Here is a 15583-nt window from a genome sequence, read left to right as displayed (position 1 = left end):
GCCTGGGGAAATGGAGGGCCAGAGGCAGCCGAGGCATGAGAGATTTTGGCAGGGCTCCTGGGCAACGTGCTGGCCCATGGGCTCCCAAACGGACACGCCTTTCTTACTGGCTGCTGCTGACAGCTCGTTAAAAACATGACCTCTAAACGTAACAGCTAAAACTAGAAAACTCTTACAAGAAAACACAGGCATAAATCTTTATGACCTTCGATTAGATAATGGCTTTGAGCCATGACATCAAAAGCACAGCAACAAACGAAAAAAAAAGATAAACCAAATGCCACCAAAATTAATAACTTCTGTGCTCCTGAGGACATTAAAAAGACGATTTACGGAATGGGAGAAAATTTCAGTAAATATCTCATAAAGAACTTGTATCTAGAGGCAGGCAAGTGGCGTGGTGGTTGGGGGCACTGGATTCCCACATGGCCGACCGCGGTTCAGGTCTTAGACCTGGAGGCCTGCTTTCTTCCTTTGCCCTTCTCTCTCTCTCTGGTCAAATTAAATAATAATAGTAATAATAATAATAATAATAATAATAATAACAAATGGAATTAAATGAATAAATAATTCTAAAAAAAGAAAAATCTCAAAGGAACTTGTATTCAAACTACACAGAGAACCCCCCCCACACCCATTCAACTCAACAAAGAGACAGCAGGAACCAGCAGTTAGCGTAACGGCTATGTCGCTGGACTCCCACGTAGTTGACCGCGGTTCGCGTCCCGGACCCGGTGGCTTAAAACTCACGCCGGGCACGTGTGCATGCGTACCCAAAATCCTGAGAGGAGAATGGAGGAGAGGGAATTGCAGCGTGACCATCCCCCCTGGGGGGTGATTTCTCACTTTCTGTCTCTATGTCTCTCTCTGTCTGTCTGGTGAGCGCATGTGCCCTACGCGCCCTACTATGTCCTCAGGGAAAAAACAAAACAAAACAAACAAACAAAAAACAAAAACAAAAGAGACAGCAATCCGATTAAAAAATTAACACTGGACTGGAACAGATTCTCCCCAGAGAGATACACGAATGGCGACGAGCACCCAGAAAGATGCTCGATGTCATTGATCACTAGGAACATGCAAGTGGGAACCATGAGATAGCATCTCACAGCCAGCGGGACGGTTAAGACAGGCAATAGCCTAAGGGTACGGAGAAACCCAAGCCTACGTACGTTACTGGTGGGACTGCAAAACGGCGCAACCACCATGGAAAAGAGTTCGGTGGTTTCTCAAAATTTTAAACACAGGGAACCAGCAGGTGGCGTGGTGGTTAAGGCACTGGACACTCCCACATGGCCAACCAGGGTTCGAGTCCCGGACCTGGTGGCTTGCTTTCTCACTTTCCCCCTCTCTCTCTTTCTGTGTCTCTCTCTGGTCAAATTAAACTAAAATGAATGAATAAATAAAATAAAATCAATAATTCTTAAAAAAAATTTTTAACACAGAACTTCCACATGACCCAACAATTCCAATCCTGGCATACAGGTGAGAAAAGGAACACACATGTCCAGATAAAAACTACACTCTAATGTGGGCCAGCAGGTGGCATGGTGGTTAAGGGTGCTGGATTCCCACATGGCCAACTACGGTTTGAGTCCCAGACCTGGTGGCTTGATTTTTGGCTTCCCCTTTCCCTTTCTCTCTCTGTTTCTATTCTGGTCAAATAAAAAAAAAATAATAATAACTAAAATAAATAAGTAATTCTTTTTTAAAGAATCCCACAAAACTACACACTAATGCTCCCAGCAGTGCCATTCAAATAGCCAAAAGGTGGAAAGAACCCTAACGTCTCTCAGCAGTGAGGAGGAACGCCAACTGGTGTATCCACACGGCAGACTGTTACTCATCACAGAGAGGGAAGCACTGACGCTCACTGCAATGGGAAAGAGCCTCGAAAACGTGCCAGCAACCAGCCGGTGGCATGGCGTGCTGGCTCAGGGCACTGAACTCCTACATGGCTGACTGTGGTTCGAGTCCCAGATCTGGCAGCTTGCTTTCTCACTTTCCCTCTCTCTCTCTCACTCTGTCCCTCTCTGGTCAAATTAAAATAAATACATACATACATTTAAATCATTCTTAAAAAAAGAAAAGAAAGCATGATGCCGAGTGAGGGAAGCCAGACTCCAAATGTCATATGTTGTATGATTCTGTCTATAAAAAATGTCTGGGGGGGCCAGCAGGTGGCATGGTGATTAAGGTGCTGGACTCCCTCATGGCTGACCACGGTTCAATTCCTAGACCTGGAGGCTTTTCTTTCACTTTCTTTCTCTCTATATATCTCTTTCTCTCTGTCTCTAGTGAATGCACATGCCCTAAAGCAAATTTAAAAGAATAATAAGTAAAATAAATAATTCTTTAATTAAAAAAAAAAAGAAATGTCCAGAATAGGCCAATTGAGAGGGCGAGAAAGCAGGTTACTGGTTATCTGGGGGTGGGGTGAAAATGCAGAGACTCGAGGTCACGAACATGTTCTAGAGTGGACCGTGGTGACGGCTACTCAACCCGGCGGAGGCCCGGAAACCACGGACTGCACATTTTCATGGGCGAACCACGTGGCGTGTCCCATAACTCAGTAACGCCGTTACCAAACGAAACGGACAGAGCCCATCTGCCTCTTGTCGCCACCAAGGTCTAGCCTCGGTGGCCCTGCCTGAGCAGGGTGCCCAGATACCTTCCCAGGGTCCAAGAGCTCAGCCTTCCGTGTAGGCGCACCCGTGTTTGAGGTGCTGGTGACTTTCAGCCCCTCGTGTCTCCATGGCGACGTGACAGCATCACGGGGGCCATCTTTGGGCAGCTTCCCAGACAGCAGGTGTACAAGTGCACCACCTCCACCTGCCACCACTCACTAATGGGGTCGAGGCTCGTGGAAGATGCCGCGTGTCAGCCTGACGATGCGCCCGGCCGCCGGAGCGAGGCTGGAGCAGCACACAGGGCCCGGGGCTTAACGGCTCCGCGCAATAGTGGTGCAAGGGCAGACGCTCAAAACCCACTCAAATGAGGGTGACGCGGCAGGTGCTCGGGCGTCCAGAAGCAGAAAAGTGTCAGGTTCCCCGAGACGCTGGTCCTCTGGGTCCTGGCCAACCACCCCGGGGGCGCCGTGGAGCTGTGGGCTGCCCACGTGTCGGGGCCCCTCCCAGCCCGGGGGCGTTGAGAAGCTTGGGCAGGCCCGCCTGGTCCTCAGATGGGCTGAGCTGTTTCCAAAGTACTTGGGGCGAGGGGCTGACTTAAGCCTCATCCTCTCTCCCGGCTCCCTGCTCTCGAGAAATAATTAAGGGTAAGTGGCTCAAGAGGGAGCTGAGTGGCGCTTCTGAAGCAGCTCAGAGCAGACAGCCCCCAGAGAGGCTGAGCCCACCTCCACTGCTCCTCCTGGCCAAGCCTCCGCGTGGGGGGGCTGTGTGGCTTCAAGCTCTTCCCAGAGGGAAACCACCTCTCCTGACACAGGCTGACCCTGGGACCCCTGCCTGCCCGGGCACACCGGAAGGGGGGATGAGGGCCCTGCACGGCCAGCTCTGTGATACCGCGGCCCAGAGGAGGCTGGACCAAGGGGGCCGCCTCGTCTAGTATGAACTCGTGGTTCCGGTAGCTTGGGGGGCTCAGCGTGGGTGGCCCAGTGACCCCCTGCCCTGGAGGGGAGCTGGAGGCTGGGCAGAGGGACAGGCATTGAGATTGAGGAGGTGGGACGGGGTCCTGGGCAGGTCCTGGGACTCCTGATCCTGTGTCCGAGGTTGGCGAGGCACTAGCAGGTCCCTGGGGAGAGGGTGACGTTCTTGGGCACACCACAGGAACCTGCCATCCTCACTCACTGGTGACTGTGACTGCCATACACCCGCTGCTGCTGCGTTCTGGGCAGCCAGGGTGGTGAGGAGCGCGTGGACCGGGGGCCAGGAGCCAGGCTGTGTACTCTTGGGTCAGTTGCCCGACTTCTCTGGGCCTCCCACCTTCCTGCGTGTCCGATGGGGTGTCACAGGAAGAACGTGGCCTCTCCGATTCCTACACTGAAGCCCTAGTCCCTGGTGTGATCGTGCTGGGGGCTGGGGCTTTGGAAGGGGCAGTTGTCCCTCGGTGTCTGCAAGGGATTGGTCCCAGGATCCCCTGTGGGTACCAGAGTCTATGGACTCTCAAGTCATGTATAGATATACAAAACGCATTACATGCATGCTACACGTGCGCACACACACACCCTCCTGGACTCTCAAGTCATGTATAGATATACAAAACGCATTACATGCATGTTACACGTGCGCACACACACACCCTCCCAGGCTTTACACCCTCTCTGGGTTACTCGTACGGAATCTTGGCATCAGATACGAGTGAAAAGAAAACACACAGACTTCGGCATCGCCCTAGGGTCCATCTCCTCCCGTTTCGTAACAGCACGGCCTGGCCACATCCCTGGGGGACGAGCCTGCGGACACGAAGCTGCAGCCACGGAGGGCCAGCCGTTAAGTGGGTTAGATGAGGTCACGAGGGTGGGGCCCTCCCGACAGAATTGGCGTCGTAAGAGTAAAGGCCACGGAGTGCTCTCGCTCCACGACGTGAGGACATAGTGGAGGTGGAGTGGAGGCGGAGGCCGTGTGCAAGCCGGGAACAGAGCCCTCAGCGGAAGCCGGATCTGGCAGGCCCTGACCGGAGCGTCTGGCCCCCCAGAACTGTGTGGAAGCACGTTTCTGTCGCTGCAGCCCCTCAGTCTACAGGACTTCGTGATGGCAGGCCCAGCTCCGACGTGGGCTAAGGCCTGGATCCGCGTGAGGACGGCTGCTGACAGCGGGGGAGCGTTAGCGTCTAAGCGCGAGGACACGGTGCTGGCGGAGTGGCCCAGGGACGCAGCGCCCAGTGGTGCACCACTGCCCTGGCATCACACTCGCACGCTCGACGTCCAGGGCGATTCCGACCTCTGCCAGGAGCCCGCAGGGCAGACGCTGGGCCCGCCCCGCCCGACCCACCTGTATCATGTAGAGCTGCGCGATGCGGTACTCGCCCACGGTCATCGGCAGAGGGATCCGGTACTCCTTTATAATCATCCTGGAGCCCGAGCCTTCCCGTCGACGGGGATGGCCGCTGGGGACTTCTAGGCGAGGCTCCTTAAATGACCATGAAAAGCTTCACCAAGGACCCCTGAGAGAGAGAGAGAGAGAGAGGGGGGCATCACCGTCTGCAAAGGCTGCTGGCTATGACGGCACAGGGACGGCCAGTGTCCTCGTGTCCCTTCAGCGAGGCCGTGTGCAAATGCTCTGACCCACCAACAGCCACAGGAGGCTACAGGCTGGCACCGTGCCAGTGGGGCCGGGGAGGGCGCAGTGCGCCTGCTTACTCACAGCCTCAGAAACTGCGGCCTCAGTGTCCCCGGGACTCTAGAGGCAGGCCTGCTGACGCAGTCAGTAAAGATGGCAGGTGGTGGGGAAGGCAGAGGCTAGTCTGAATGTCTCCCAAGGGTCACAGGGTGAGCTCTGGCTGTGACGGGATTAAGATGAAAGATTAACCCAACTATGGAGTTGAAAGGGGGACTCCTGGCGGACAGGTTGGAGGTCATTAGGGGCAGGGCCGTGATTGACTGCTGGTGGATTTATAAGAGAGACTGAGACAGAGGCCCACAGGCATGCACACATGCACCCCTGTCCCTCACGCTGTGGCACAGCCTGAAGACCCTCACGTGGCTCCTGGACCCGGACCTGCAAAGGGTGAGCTGAATAAACCTGCTTTATAAATTACCCAGACAGAGGCATTTTCTGTTACTAGTGACAGGACAGACTGAAACGCAGATCCAACTGAATTTATAGAAAACAGGTGTGAGAAGCTGACAGCTAAGCAGTTGGCATGGTGGTTGAGGCGCTGGGTTCCACATAGCCAGTTCTCTGGTTCAAGTTCAGACCCGGTGCCTTGAAAATCACACTGGGCGTGTGCGTGCGTGCCCAAAACCCCAAGAGGAGAATTGAGGGGATGGATTGTGGCCTGGCCATCCCCCCGGGGTGACTGCTCACTTTCCTTCTCTCTGTCTCTCTCCAGTAAGCACAAGTGCCCTGCAGCAAAAACCGAAAACAAAACGAAGCAAATCTTTTCACGTGGGGACACTTAGTTCTGCTCCCGCCCCCAGCTGCAAGCAGCTTCCCTCCGTCCGGGGAGAAGACGGAGCGATCCTAGGTTTGGCTTTGGGCCAGTCTTGGCACCTGTTCTATCGCTGACGCCGGACGAGTCTCAGAGAGAGAAGAGATCAACAGTGGGGCCGTGTGGGCACACTGCTAAAGCACTGCTCTCTGCAAGGCTGGCCCACGGGGAGGTCCTGGGCCAGCATCTGGAGACCTCCGAGTGCACCCGGCCCTGCTGGGGAGCTGTCTCTCTGTCTGTCTGTCTCTCACAGAGGAGAGAAATAAACATTAAAAGAGAGCTAAGCACACAGTGCTCTCACAGCAACTTCTGCTTAAGATGGCAAACGCTATGTTTGATGAACATATGCACCTAAAGAAACAGGTTCAAAAACACATCAGTAACAACTCAGGGCTCGGAGGAGGCTCACTCTGTTATCAGGGGATGAAACCCCCGGGGAATCAAGTCCTGCCAGCAGGGGCTTTGCTGGAAATAGCGTCTGCTAGCTCCAGAGCTTATACGCTAAATGCTGAGTGAAGGTTTCTGAGATGGGCAGTGGCAGAATCAGGATAGTCCAAGGACGGCGGTCAGTGAGGGTGAGGCTTCGTGGGCTGCAGCAGGACACTGGCTGAGCGCTAAGACGCAGAGCCCGGCCGGCCGGCAGCTTCCCTGGGGCACAGATCTGTTCAGGGCACTTCCGCATCAACCAGCGCAGCTAGCCCGGCTGAGGGAAGTGTGTTTACCAGAACTCTCAGGAAGGCGGGCGGGCGGCCAGGTTTGCTACTTAGGGAGAGGGATGGAGGCCGAGAGATCGTGGAAGCGGGTAAGAGAGAGCCCCGTATTGTTGACTTCTTCACAGCAGGGAGCAGTGCCGGCCCAATCAAAATTCTCACTTCCAATTGCTTTTTCTTTTCTTAAAAATTTGCCAGAAGACTTATGCACTCAGCAGAATTAGAGGTGGGGGGAGAGGGAGAGAGCACCCCTCCTGGGGGCATGGCCACGCTGCAACCTCTTTTTCTTTTTTCCCCATTTCTCCTTCCTGTTGGGATTTGGGACATGCAGACACACACACACACACACACACACACACACACACACACACACACACATACCTGGTATGCTTTTCAAGCTGCCCGGGTTGGGATTCGAACCACAGTCAGCCATGTGGGCTACCATTCCTTTAACCGTCAGGCTATGGGAACGATCCCCCCCCAAAGCTTTTCCACATACTTCCTCATTAAAGCCCCAGAAGCGCCCAGCCTGGAAGGCACCACAGGAGTCACAGAAGGGGACGTGGGCACGAAGTGTGTTCGTGTGACACAGCGCCCCGCCACCTTGAGCTCCTTTACTGCAAGGCAGGGTAACTGCCATGAGTCAGAGCGGCTGTGAGCAAGTCCGCGCCATCACCTAAACAACACAGAGGTCAGACAGTCTCCAGATGGTCTGCAGAAACTCTAAGCAACCCACCCTCTGTGGGTCTTTTTAAGAGAGGGATTTTTGCTATAGGGCATGTGTGCTCACCCGAGAGGCAGAGAGACAAAGTGAGAACCCCGCCCCCGGCGGGATGGCCACACCACAATCCCTTCTCCCCCATTCTCCTCTTGGGATTTTGGGCATACACGCACATGTGCCTGGCATGAGTGTAAGCCACCGGGTATGGGACTTGAACCACTGCCGCCTACATGGGAGTTCAGCGACATAACCATTACACCATCTCCTGGTCCCCTTTTGTGGGTCTTAATGCTCCACATGAATTTGCACCCAAATCAGACAGCTGTCCAGGCCCACCGGGCACACAGGTCAGGAATGAGGCAGGACCTTCAGTGCCGGACTAAGCTTATTCCTTAGCGTCTCCATCTCCTCACGTGACATGTAGGGACAGGAGCCAGGGTGACATCACAGAGCCCAAGCGAGCATCCAGACACTGGCCAGGGTCTCAGATGTCAGAAGTTTGCATGCACGTGTCTGGGACAAGTATGCAATGACACTCCCCAGAGACGAGCTGCAGGTGGGCTGTAACCACGCAGGTGGTGTCTACATCCCTGTGCACAGGCAGAGGACAGCGACGAAGAGGGGACACAGACCCAGAGGCCCTCAGCTCTCCTACCCTCTGGGTGGGGTGGGGCCGGTTCTGAGGACCATCAGACACTGCGGACGCGTAGGATCCAATGCCACAGCACGCTGAGCTCAAGAACAGCAACTGGTCTCTGCTCACGAGGAACTAAGACGCCATGGGAGTGAACAGGGAGCTAGACGGGAGACACACTGAAGGACCAGAGGGGACAACCGGCATTTCTGTGTTGCGAGGACTCAGAAGGCAAGCAGAGCACGTGTGTGGGGTCAGTCTGGAGCAGATCGCAAAGCTCCCAGGACAAGGGATCCTGGGATCTACTGTATCTGCTGAGCCTCGGTTTCTCCACATGTAAAGGGGGTAACGCCAAGAGGTTCACCAAGACAAGGTAAGTGCAGGTCAAGCATGGCCCAGTGCTGATTCATCCTCTGTCCAGGGGACATGGAGGAAGGGCTTCCTGGAAGTGGAGACTGGGCTTCTGGTCCTGGGATCTGCCTGGCAGAGCTGGGAGCAGGGCGAGGAGGACGAGGTGAGGAAGCCTCATGTGACTGCCCACCCACGTGTCTGCCAAGTTCAGCATTAGAGTGGGACTGGATGGACCAAGAGCGTCACTGCTGCCAGGGCACCCTTTTTCTACACACACCAGACGAGGCATGACCATGAAGTGCCAGGCTGCACAACCAGCATTTCTACATGGGAGCCATCACCTCGTGCAAGGCAGCCCCTGACAGCTGGTTCCCCCCACGCCTGCCGGGCTCCTCCTTGGGAAGCCTGCAGAACTCAGCCCCCACTTAGAATGCTCCTGGCAGAGGAGCAGACCCTGAGAAATGGTTATGAGAGATGTCTGAGTGCTAGCCACACTGGGAGGCGCCCTGGTGCTGGCCTTTACTCAGTAAGGAGCAAAGTCAGGCCCGTTTCCTCCCAGAGGCACCTGCACTGGCACACCCAATGTGCGTCAGTGGTGGCGGGTGGAACATTTCTGTTCCTCTGTCCTATTTCGAAATAAAACAACTACTGAAAGCAGAAAACCATCAGCATCAATGAGAAAATGAGGAAACTGCTGCACCCCCAAGCCACAAACCTTGAAGGGCACCAGCTGGAGGTCTAAGCCAAAAGGAGGGGATGCCCTGAGAAACACGCACCACCTTGGACTTCCAATAAATACCAACCACTGAAAGACACAGCCACACCCTTCTGTTAGAATGATGGTATCTTCTCTGTCAACACTTTTTATGATTTTTTGTGTACAGGTCTTGCACATATTTCTTAAATTTATCCCTAGGTGTTTAATTTTTTTATAGTCTAATAAATGATATCATTTTAAAAAAAAAAAAGAATGATGGAATCTAGGCTGTGGATGTTCCCTGATTTTTACATTTTTAATTTTAAAATTAAAGTATTAGTACATACGAACAAGTACACAATATGAAAATTCATATTGTAAGTATGAATTTTCACCAACTAAATACACCCATACAATCAGCACCCACATCAAGAAACGTAAAATCAACCGCCCCAGATGCCTCCATTTATTCCTTCTGGTTACATCCCCCAACCATAGACAACCACCACCCCACGGCCTTTTACCTTCAGAATATGGAGACATGCAGTGTGTGCTCTTGCATGTCTGTCTTCTTCTGACCATGAGGCCAGCTTCTTAATCATTCTATTTTAATGGGAACTTGGGTAATTTCTGATTTAGGGCTAATGTGGATAATACCACTGAATAATCTGATAGATGCAAAGATACAATTTTACACTGTGGGATGGAAAAGGTGGGAGCACTGATGGAGAAATCATGCCAATTCACTATGTCTATGGCAGAATCCCATTTTCCAGGTAAGGGAGATGCCAGAGGCAGTGAGGTGTGGATCATACTAGAGATAGTCATAGACCTAGAGCATTGTTGTGAAGTGCAGTGACCTCATGACCCATGGAACCTGAGAGAGATGGAATCTCTGGGCAAAGAATGAAACAATGGTTCTGGGAAGAGCCTTTCAGATAATAGCCCCAATGCAGCTGTAAACAGTTCCTTACATTCTCCACACACTGCTATCTAGAAGATAGTTAAATAATAACCATCAGAGAGGAATCGACTAGCATTCTGCATCCCAGGAAATACTGATGGCATGAGAAATAGCAAGATACATCCTAAAAATGTTACTGACCTTAAAGCATAAAGAACCATAGAACTAGGAGGTGCATGGGGAGTAGGCTGGAGAGACTCAGATGTCTCACAGCAATCCAAAAATTAAGAAACCATTGGAGCAATATCTACCGAAGTCTAAGAGAAAGAAATTAGGAACCAGAATTTTATACCCAGCTAAACTGTCCTTTAAGTACAAAATAAACATTCTGAAACATGAGTGCAGGGACTTAGGCTTCCAGAAAATCTTTTACTTTTAAACTTTGTCATTATTATTTATTTTTGTTTTAATTTGACCAGAGAGAGTCAGAGAGAGAGAAAGGGAAGGTGAGAAAGCAAGCCACCAAGTCCAAGACTTGAACCACAGTCGGCCATGTGGGAGTCCAGCACCACAACCACCATGCCATCTGCCAGGCCTGAAAATTTTTTATTTTTAAAAAGAATTACTTTATTTATTATTATTTTAAAAATTGACCAGAGAGAGAGAGAGAGAGAGAGAGAGAGAAAGTGGGAAAGCAAGCCACCAGGTCTGGGATTCGGACTATGGTCATTCATGGGGAGTCCAGTGTCTTAACCACTATATCACCTGCTGGCTCCCTGGAAAGTCTTTTTGTAAAAATTAACATGCTAAACTCTAACCAGCCAAAAGATCAATAAAAATGAGTTAATCAATGGAGAAATCCTGATGAATACTGGATTGATTTTTTTTTGCAATCATGATAATTACTGTTACTGAATAGAATATAAAAACCAATGTACACAAATAATAATATAACTAACAAAACTTGGGACTGGAAGAACAGAGGTGGAAATATAACTTTGTCTGTTTCCATACCTTAAAAGTTGATTCACTTTGTAGGTACAAAAGTTAGTGAGGCATGAATAGGCAGAACTCTTAGGGCAGTGGACCTATACTGTATGACTTGGGTGATGAAAGAGATTTAAAAATAGCAGTGATGAAAGTTATACATATTGTAAACATAACTAATTCCATGGATTTATATACCTGAAAATGGCTACAATGGCAATTAGGGGATGGCCATGCTGCAATTCCTTCTCCTCCATTCTCCTCTCGGGATTTTGGGCACACACACATACATGTACCTGGCGTGCTTTTTCTAAGTCACTGGGTCTGAGACTCAAACCACAGTTGACTACATGGCAGTCCAGCAATGTAACCATTATGCCATCTGCTGGTCCCATTCCCTTTAAGGTTTTAGGAAATTTCATCAATTATTATAAAGAATTTTTTTCCTGCAGTTCAGCAATTCCTTTCCATTTCATTTCAGGTACATACAAATAGATAGAACTGACTTTCCTCAAATTCAAATAAAATTGAATTGATTACATTTTTATTTAAAAAACATATGTATTTTCAAACCAATTTAAAACTACTCTGTGTGTTTGATTGTATATCAAGTTTGTGACAAATGTGCACTGGGGGCTGTCGAGTGGGGGTTATCTCGGACTGGTGGAATTGGAAGCATTCTCTACTTACACTCTTCCTATAGCACCCGACTTTCACAGGGCGGCGGCAGAGTCTGAGCAGCACACGCTCAAATGGCCAGGGAAGGGCAGTTAGTGCAGTGATGGCGACCATGGACTTGGAGTATGCCAGGCCGTCCACCACCTCCTAGCTCTGACTGTGAGCAAACTGCTTACCCTCGATGATCCTTTGTCTTTCTCTTTTACAAAACCCACCTCGCTGGGTTGTCTTGTGGACTACCCGAGATGACTCACGTAATGCGCTCAGCCCAGTGCCGACCAGCTCTCAGCTAGTGTTGGGCAACGAGGCAGAGCACTCATTTTTGGATATTATTATTAATGGAGCTGTTTTCCTAATCTCTTATCTTTTCCTCTTTTTCTTTAATTTGTTGGAGGGCAGATGCATTCACTAGAAAGAAACAGAAAGGGCGAGGAAGAAAGCACCTCCTTAAGGGGCATGGTCCCCAGGAGTCCCCATTTCTCCATCCTGTTGGGATGTTAGACATACACACGTGTGCCCTGCGTGTTTTCTGACCTGCTGGGACCGAGACTGAAATCACATGGTTGGCCCTGTGGGACCTGGCTGCCTTAACCACGAGGCCGCAGGGCAGGCTCCTAATTCCCTTTCAGATTATTCATTACTAGCAGATCGGAGTACCGCAGATCTTTGCATGTTGACTTAATACCCTGCACTTCTGCAGGGATGGGACCCTGACTCCAGGTTGGAGCTTCGAGCAGGACAGAGCCCTAACCCATTCACTAACTCTAACAGATGAGCTGAAGGCACTGCCAGTTCCTAGCAGGGTCTGGAAGGGGGCCCCGGGGACATAGGGCCCATGGGCTTTCTGGCTGGGCTGCCAACTCCCAGATGCAGGCACTAAACCCTCTGGCCTCAGGGAAAGACTGTCCGATGCTGGGCAGAGAGGTTCGAAGGGAACGTGGCCCTACGGTGGGTGCTGGCTGGCCATACAGCAGGCATGGACCTGCAGGGCAAGTCAGGGTCCTCCTTCTGTCTTCCCGATCGAGGCTGGGGCGGGGGAGACCAGGCAGACTCTCCCCTAACTAGAGAAGCAGTGTGACTTATGTGTCTGCCTGTCCCCTGAGCCCCTCAGCCGGCAGCTGAACCCTCACTCAGACAACCTCATTACACCCACTCCGGCTGCCTGGGCGCGAGACAGACACATTTCATTTTGTCTCTGCTGGAGTCGTGATGGGTTAGACAGAATTATATTTCACTGCTTTCCACAGGGCAGCTTTGGGGACCTGGCACAGTGAGAGGGAAAAGAAAAATACGGGTCTCCAGAGGCCCTTTGGCGAGGGGAGGCAGAAAAGGGGTCTGGGTGTCTGCCACGTGCACATTCACGCGGCCTCTCCAGGGACCCCGCCCTGGGCCCCGGCCACTCGAAAAGCCGAAGGGTTCTCAGACCCTAGAAAGGCCCCCACCCCATGTTCACAGGTGTCCTCTCCTTATTCATGGTAGAGCATGTGAGAGAGCAGGTCTGAGCACGCAGAAGGACGGACGGCGAGAAGCCCCTGAGCTGAGGTCCCCTCCCTGGCCTCCAGCCTGCCGGGACCCAGCCACGCGCATGCGCACCTACCTGTGCACGTGCGGGCGGACTGGGCTGGGACTCGAACCTTGCTCAGCATGTGGCTTACACCTCTGCAGTCCCACACACTACGGGCTGCACCACAGAAACGGGGCCTCTTTGGCATCTTTGAAGAAACCACAGGGCCAGACCGTTTCAGAGTAGAGGCCACCTGGAAGGTGACCAGGCTGGCCACTGGGCAAACGGGCAGGCCCGGACGAGGTGCAAGGTACAGCCCGGTGTAGACCAGGGCTCGGGTGCCAGCAGGGGTGAGGGGGGTGAGGGGACGTCCCCAGGAGTTAAGGACATGGCGTCCCGCAGAAACATAGGCTTCCAGGGGCCTCCTAGGCTGTGGGCACAAGGGTGTTCCTGAGCTTCCAGACCTTAGGTGGGACGGGTCCAGGCAGGCCCGAAGGGGCGGGCAGCCAGGCTGGAGGCTTGGCGAAGACCTAAGGTGGATTATTAGGTTTGGCTCAGAAGAGGGCAGACCCAGCAGGGAGTCGAGCTGAGCCACATGGAGCACCCTGATTGGGAGGGAGAGCAGAATTGAGTTTACAGAACTTAATCTGCTTTCCACGATTAGCGGGTTTGACGTCAGGGACGGACTCTAGGAGTGAGGCTGTGCAGACGATGACGGAGCGCCCAAGTGCAGCTCAGCTGTGTCTGGCTCTCGCGTCTGGAAGCTGCTCCACGCCTGCCCAGTGGGAAGGCTGGTGGGGAGGAGCGGGTGCCGCGGTCAGGCCTGAGGGCTCGAGGCCCCGTCGGGCTCCCTCAGGTCTCTCTGCTCTGGCTCTAGGAAAGCCCCCCCGCTCTCTGCTCCCCAAAACGACCGGTTGCCAACCAGGGGCCTTGGGGTCCTCGTAAAGGCACTCTCTCCCCAGCCACAGCAGGGCAAGGCCCTGTCGCCACCCACAGCCTACATCTTGGGATAAGCGGGAGGGGACCAAGGGTCCTCTGAGGGGACCTGGGGGAGGGGCAGGGACCAGCCCGGGGTGCATGCTCAGGAGGTGGCTTCCTTGTGCCCTGGAGCTAACGGTGGCACCAGCACGTCCCCAGGGTCCTCCTAGCGGCCCACCTCGGTCTGATGGACACAGGGCCCCCGGAGGTTGATCTGAGGGGCTCTGGGCTGGGAACAGGTCAAGGACCCAGCTCCAGCCCAGCCCTCACCGCACAGAGCGGGAGATCGAGGCCTGGGGATTCGCAGGGTGAGATGGTGGGTGGGAACGGACCTGACTCCAGGACAGGGAGCTTCGAGCGGGAGGATGGAACCCTAAGGTCCCATCCCACTTGGTGACTTCAACCCCTCTGAGCAGGACACAGCCTCTTCCTCCCCTTGCCCTGCTCTGAACAGTAAAGGGGGGCCCCAGAGAACCCCAGAGCCCTGGTCACCACTGCAGTCACCCAAAATCCCACAGAAGCCCATAAATCTCACCATCGTGCAACCAGAGTGCCAAGCTGGGGCGACTGCCAAGCCACTGCGGGACTTGTCACCAGACCCCATGGCACAGTGCCGCCTGGGGTGCGGCAGGGCGTATGGCTCTGCAGGGCCGGGAGTGTGGGGGCGGGGTTGAAGCATCTCATCTCTAACACTGCGGTCCCACCACAGCCCCAGGGAAGCGGCAGGGCAGTGCCACACGGGGCTCCGGGACAGCGCAGCTCAGGGAGCCTGTCCTGGGGACTCCTGCTCCCTGGCCCTGGCCGTCTGCACAGTAAGTGCGAGTGGGTGGGAAGGGCAGAGCGCTGCATGAGAGGACACAGGATGGAAACCCAGAGCCTTAGAGAGGAGTGCCGGGAGCGGGCTGGGCCTCCGACCTGGGTCCCCCGGGGACCCTGCTGGCCTCTGACTGCGACCATCAACACACCAGCCTCCAGGGCTGAGCTGCTGAGACAAGGTTGGCCCTTCCAGCTAAGTGACGTTGGGGACTCAGCTGTTTGGAGAGAAACACAAACCAGAGAGCACCCAGGGCTGCTCAGGGCCTCCCATGCTCCCTGCGTCACCTCCCCACAGGCGCCCGTTTCGGTAGCACCCCGCCCTGCTCCTGTGGAAGGAGGGTCGGAGCCTCCAGGAGCCTGCTGACCCTACGAACAGACGCCCTTTGGGAAGAGAGTACCGGGTCCTCGGGTGTGCAGGGGGAGCCCTCAGACGCAGCAGGCGGAGAGCCCAGATGTACAGGGGGCTGGCGCTGGCACAGGACGCCCCCCCCTGCACAT

At 53.5% G+C, this 15583-nt stretch overlaps 1 protein-coding gene across 1 annotated transcript in view; it reads right to left on the bottom strand.

Moving 5' to 3' along the window:
* The window catches only part of PITPNM2 (phosphatidylinositol transfer protein membrane associated 2), a 79735-nt gene that overhangs the window by 36612 nt on the left and 27540 nt on the right, over positions 1–15583 (bottom strand). Inside the window, exon 2 of the mRNA XM_014588089.2 lies at positions 4947–5118. Within this exon, the coding sequence (XP_014443575.1) occupies positions 4947–5024 (78 nt within the window). The 5' untranslated portion in view covers positions 5025–5118. The remainder of the gene's footprint in view (positions 1–4946; positions 5119–15583) is intronic.

This window comes from Tupaia chinensis, unplaced genomic scaffold, assembly GCF_000334495.1.
Source record: "Tupaia chinensis unplaced genomic scaffold, TupChi_1.0 Scaffold000258_1, whole genome shotgun sequence".
Classification (NCBI taxonomy): domain Eukaryota; kingdom Metazoa; phylum Chordata; class Mammalia; order Scandentia; family Tupaiidae; genus Tupaia; species Tupaia belangeri.
The sequence above is the reverse complement of the archived record's forward strand: the minus strand, read 5'-3'. Positions and strand labels throughout refer to the sequence as shown.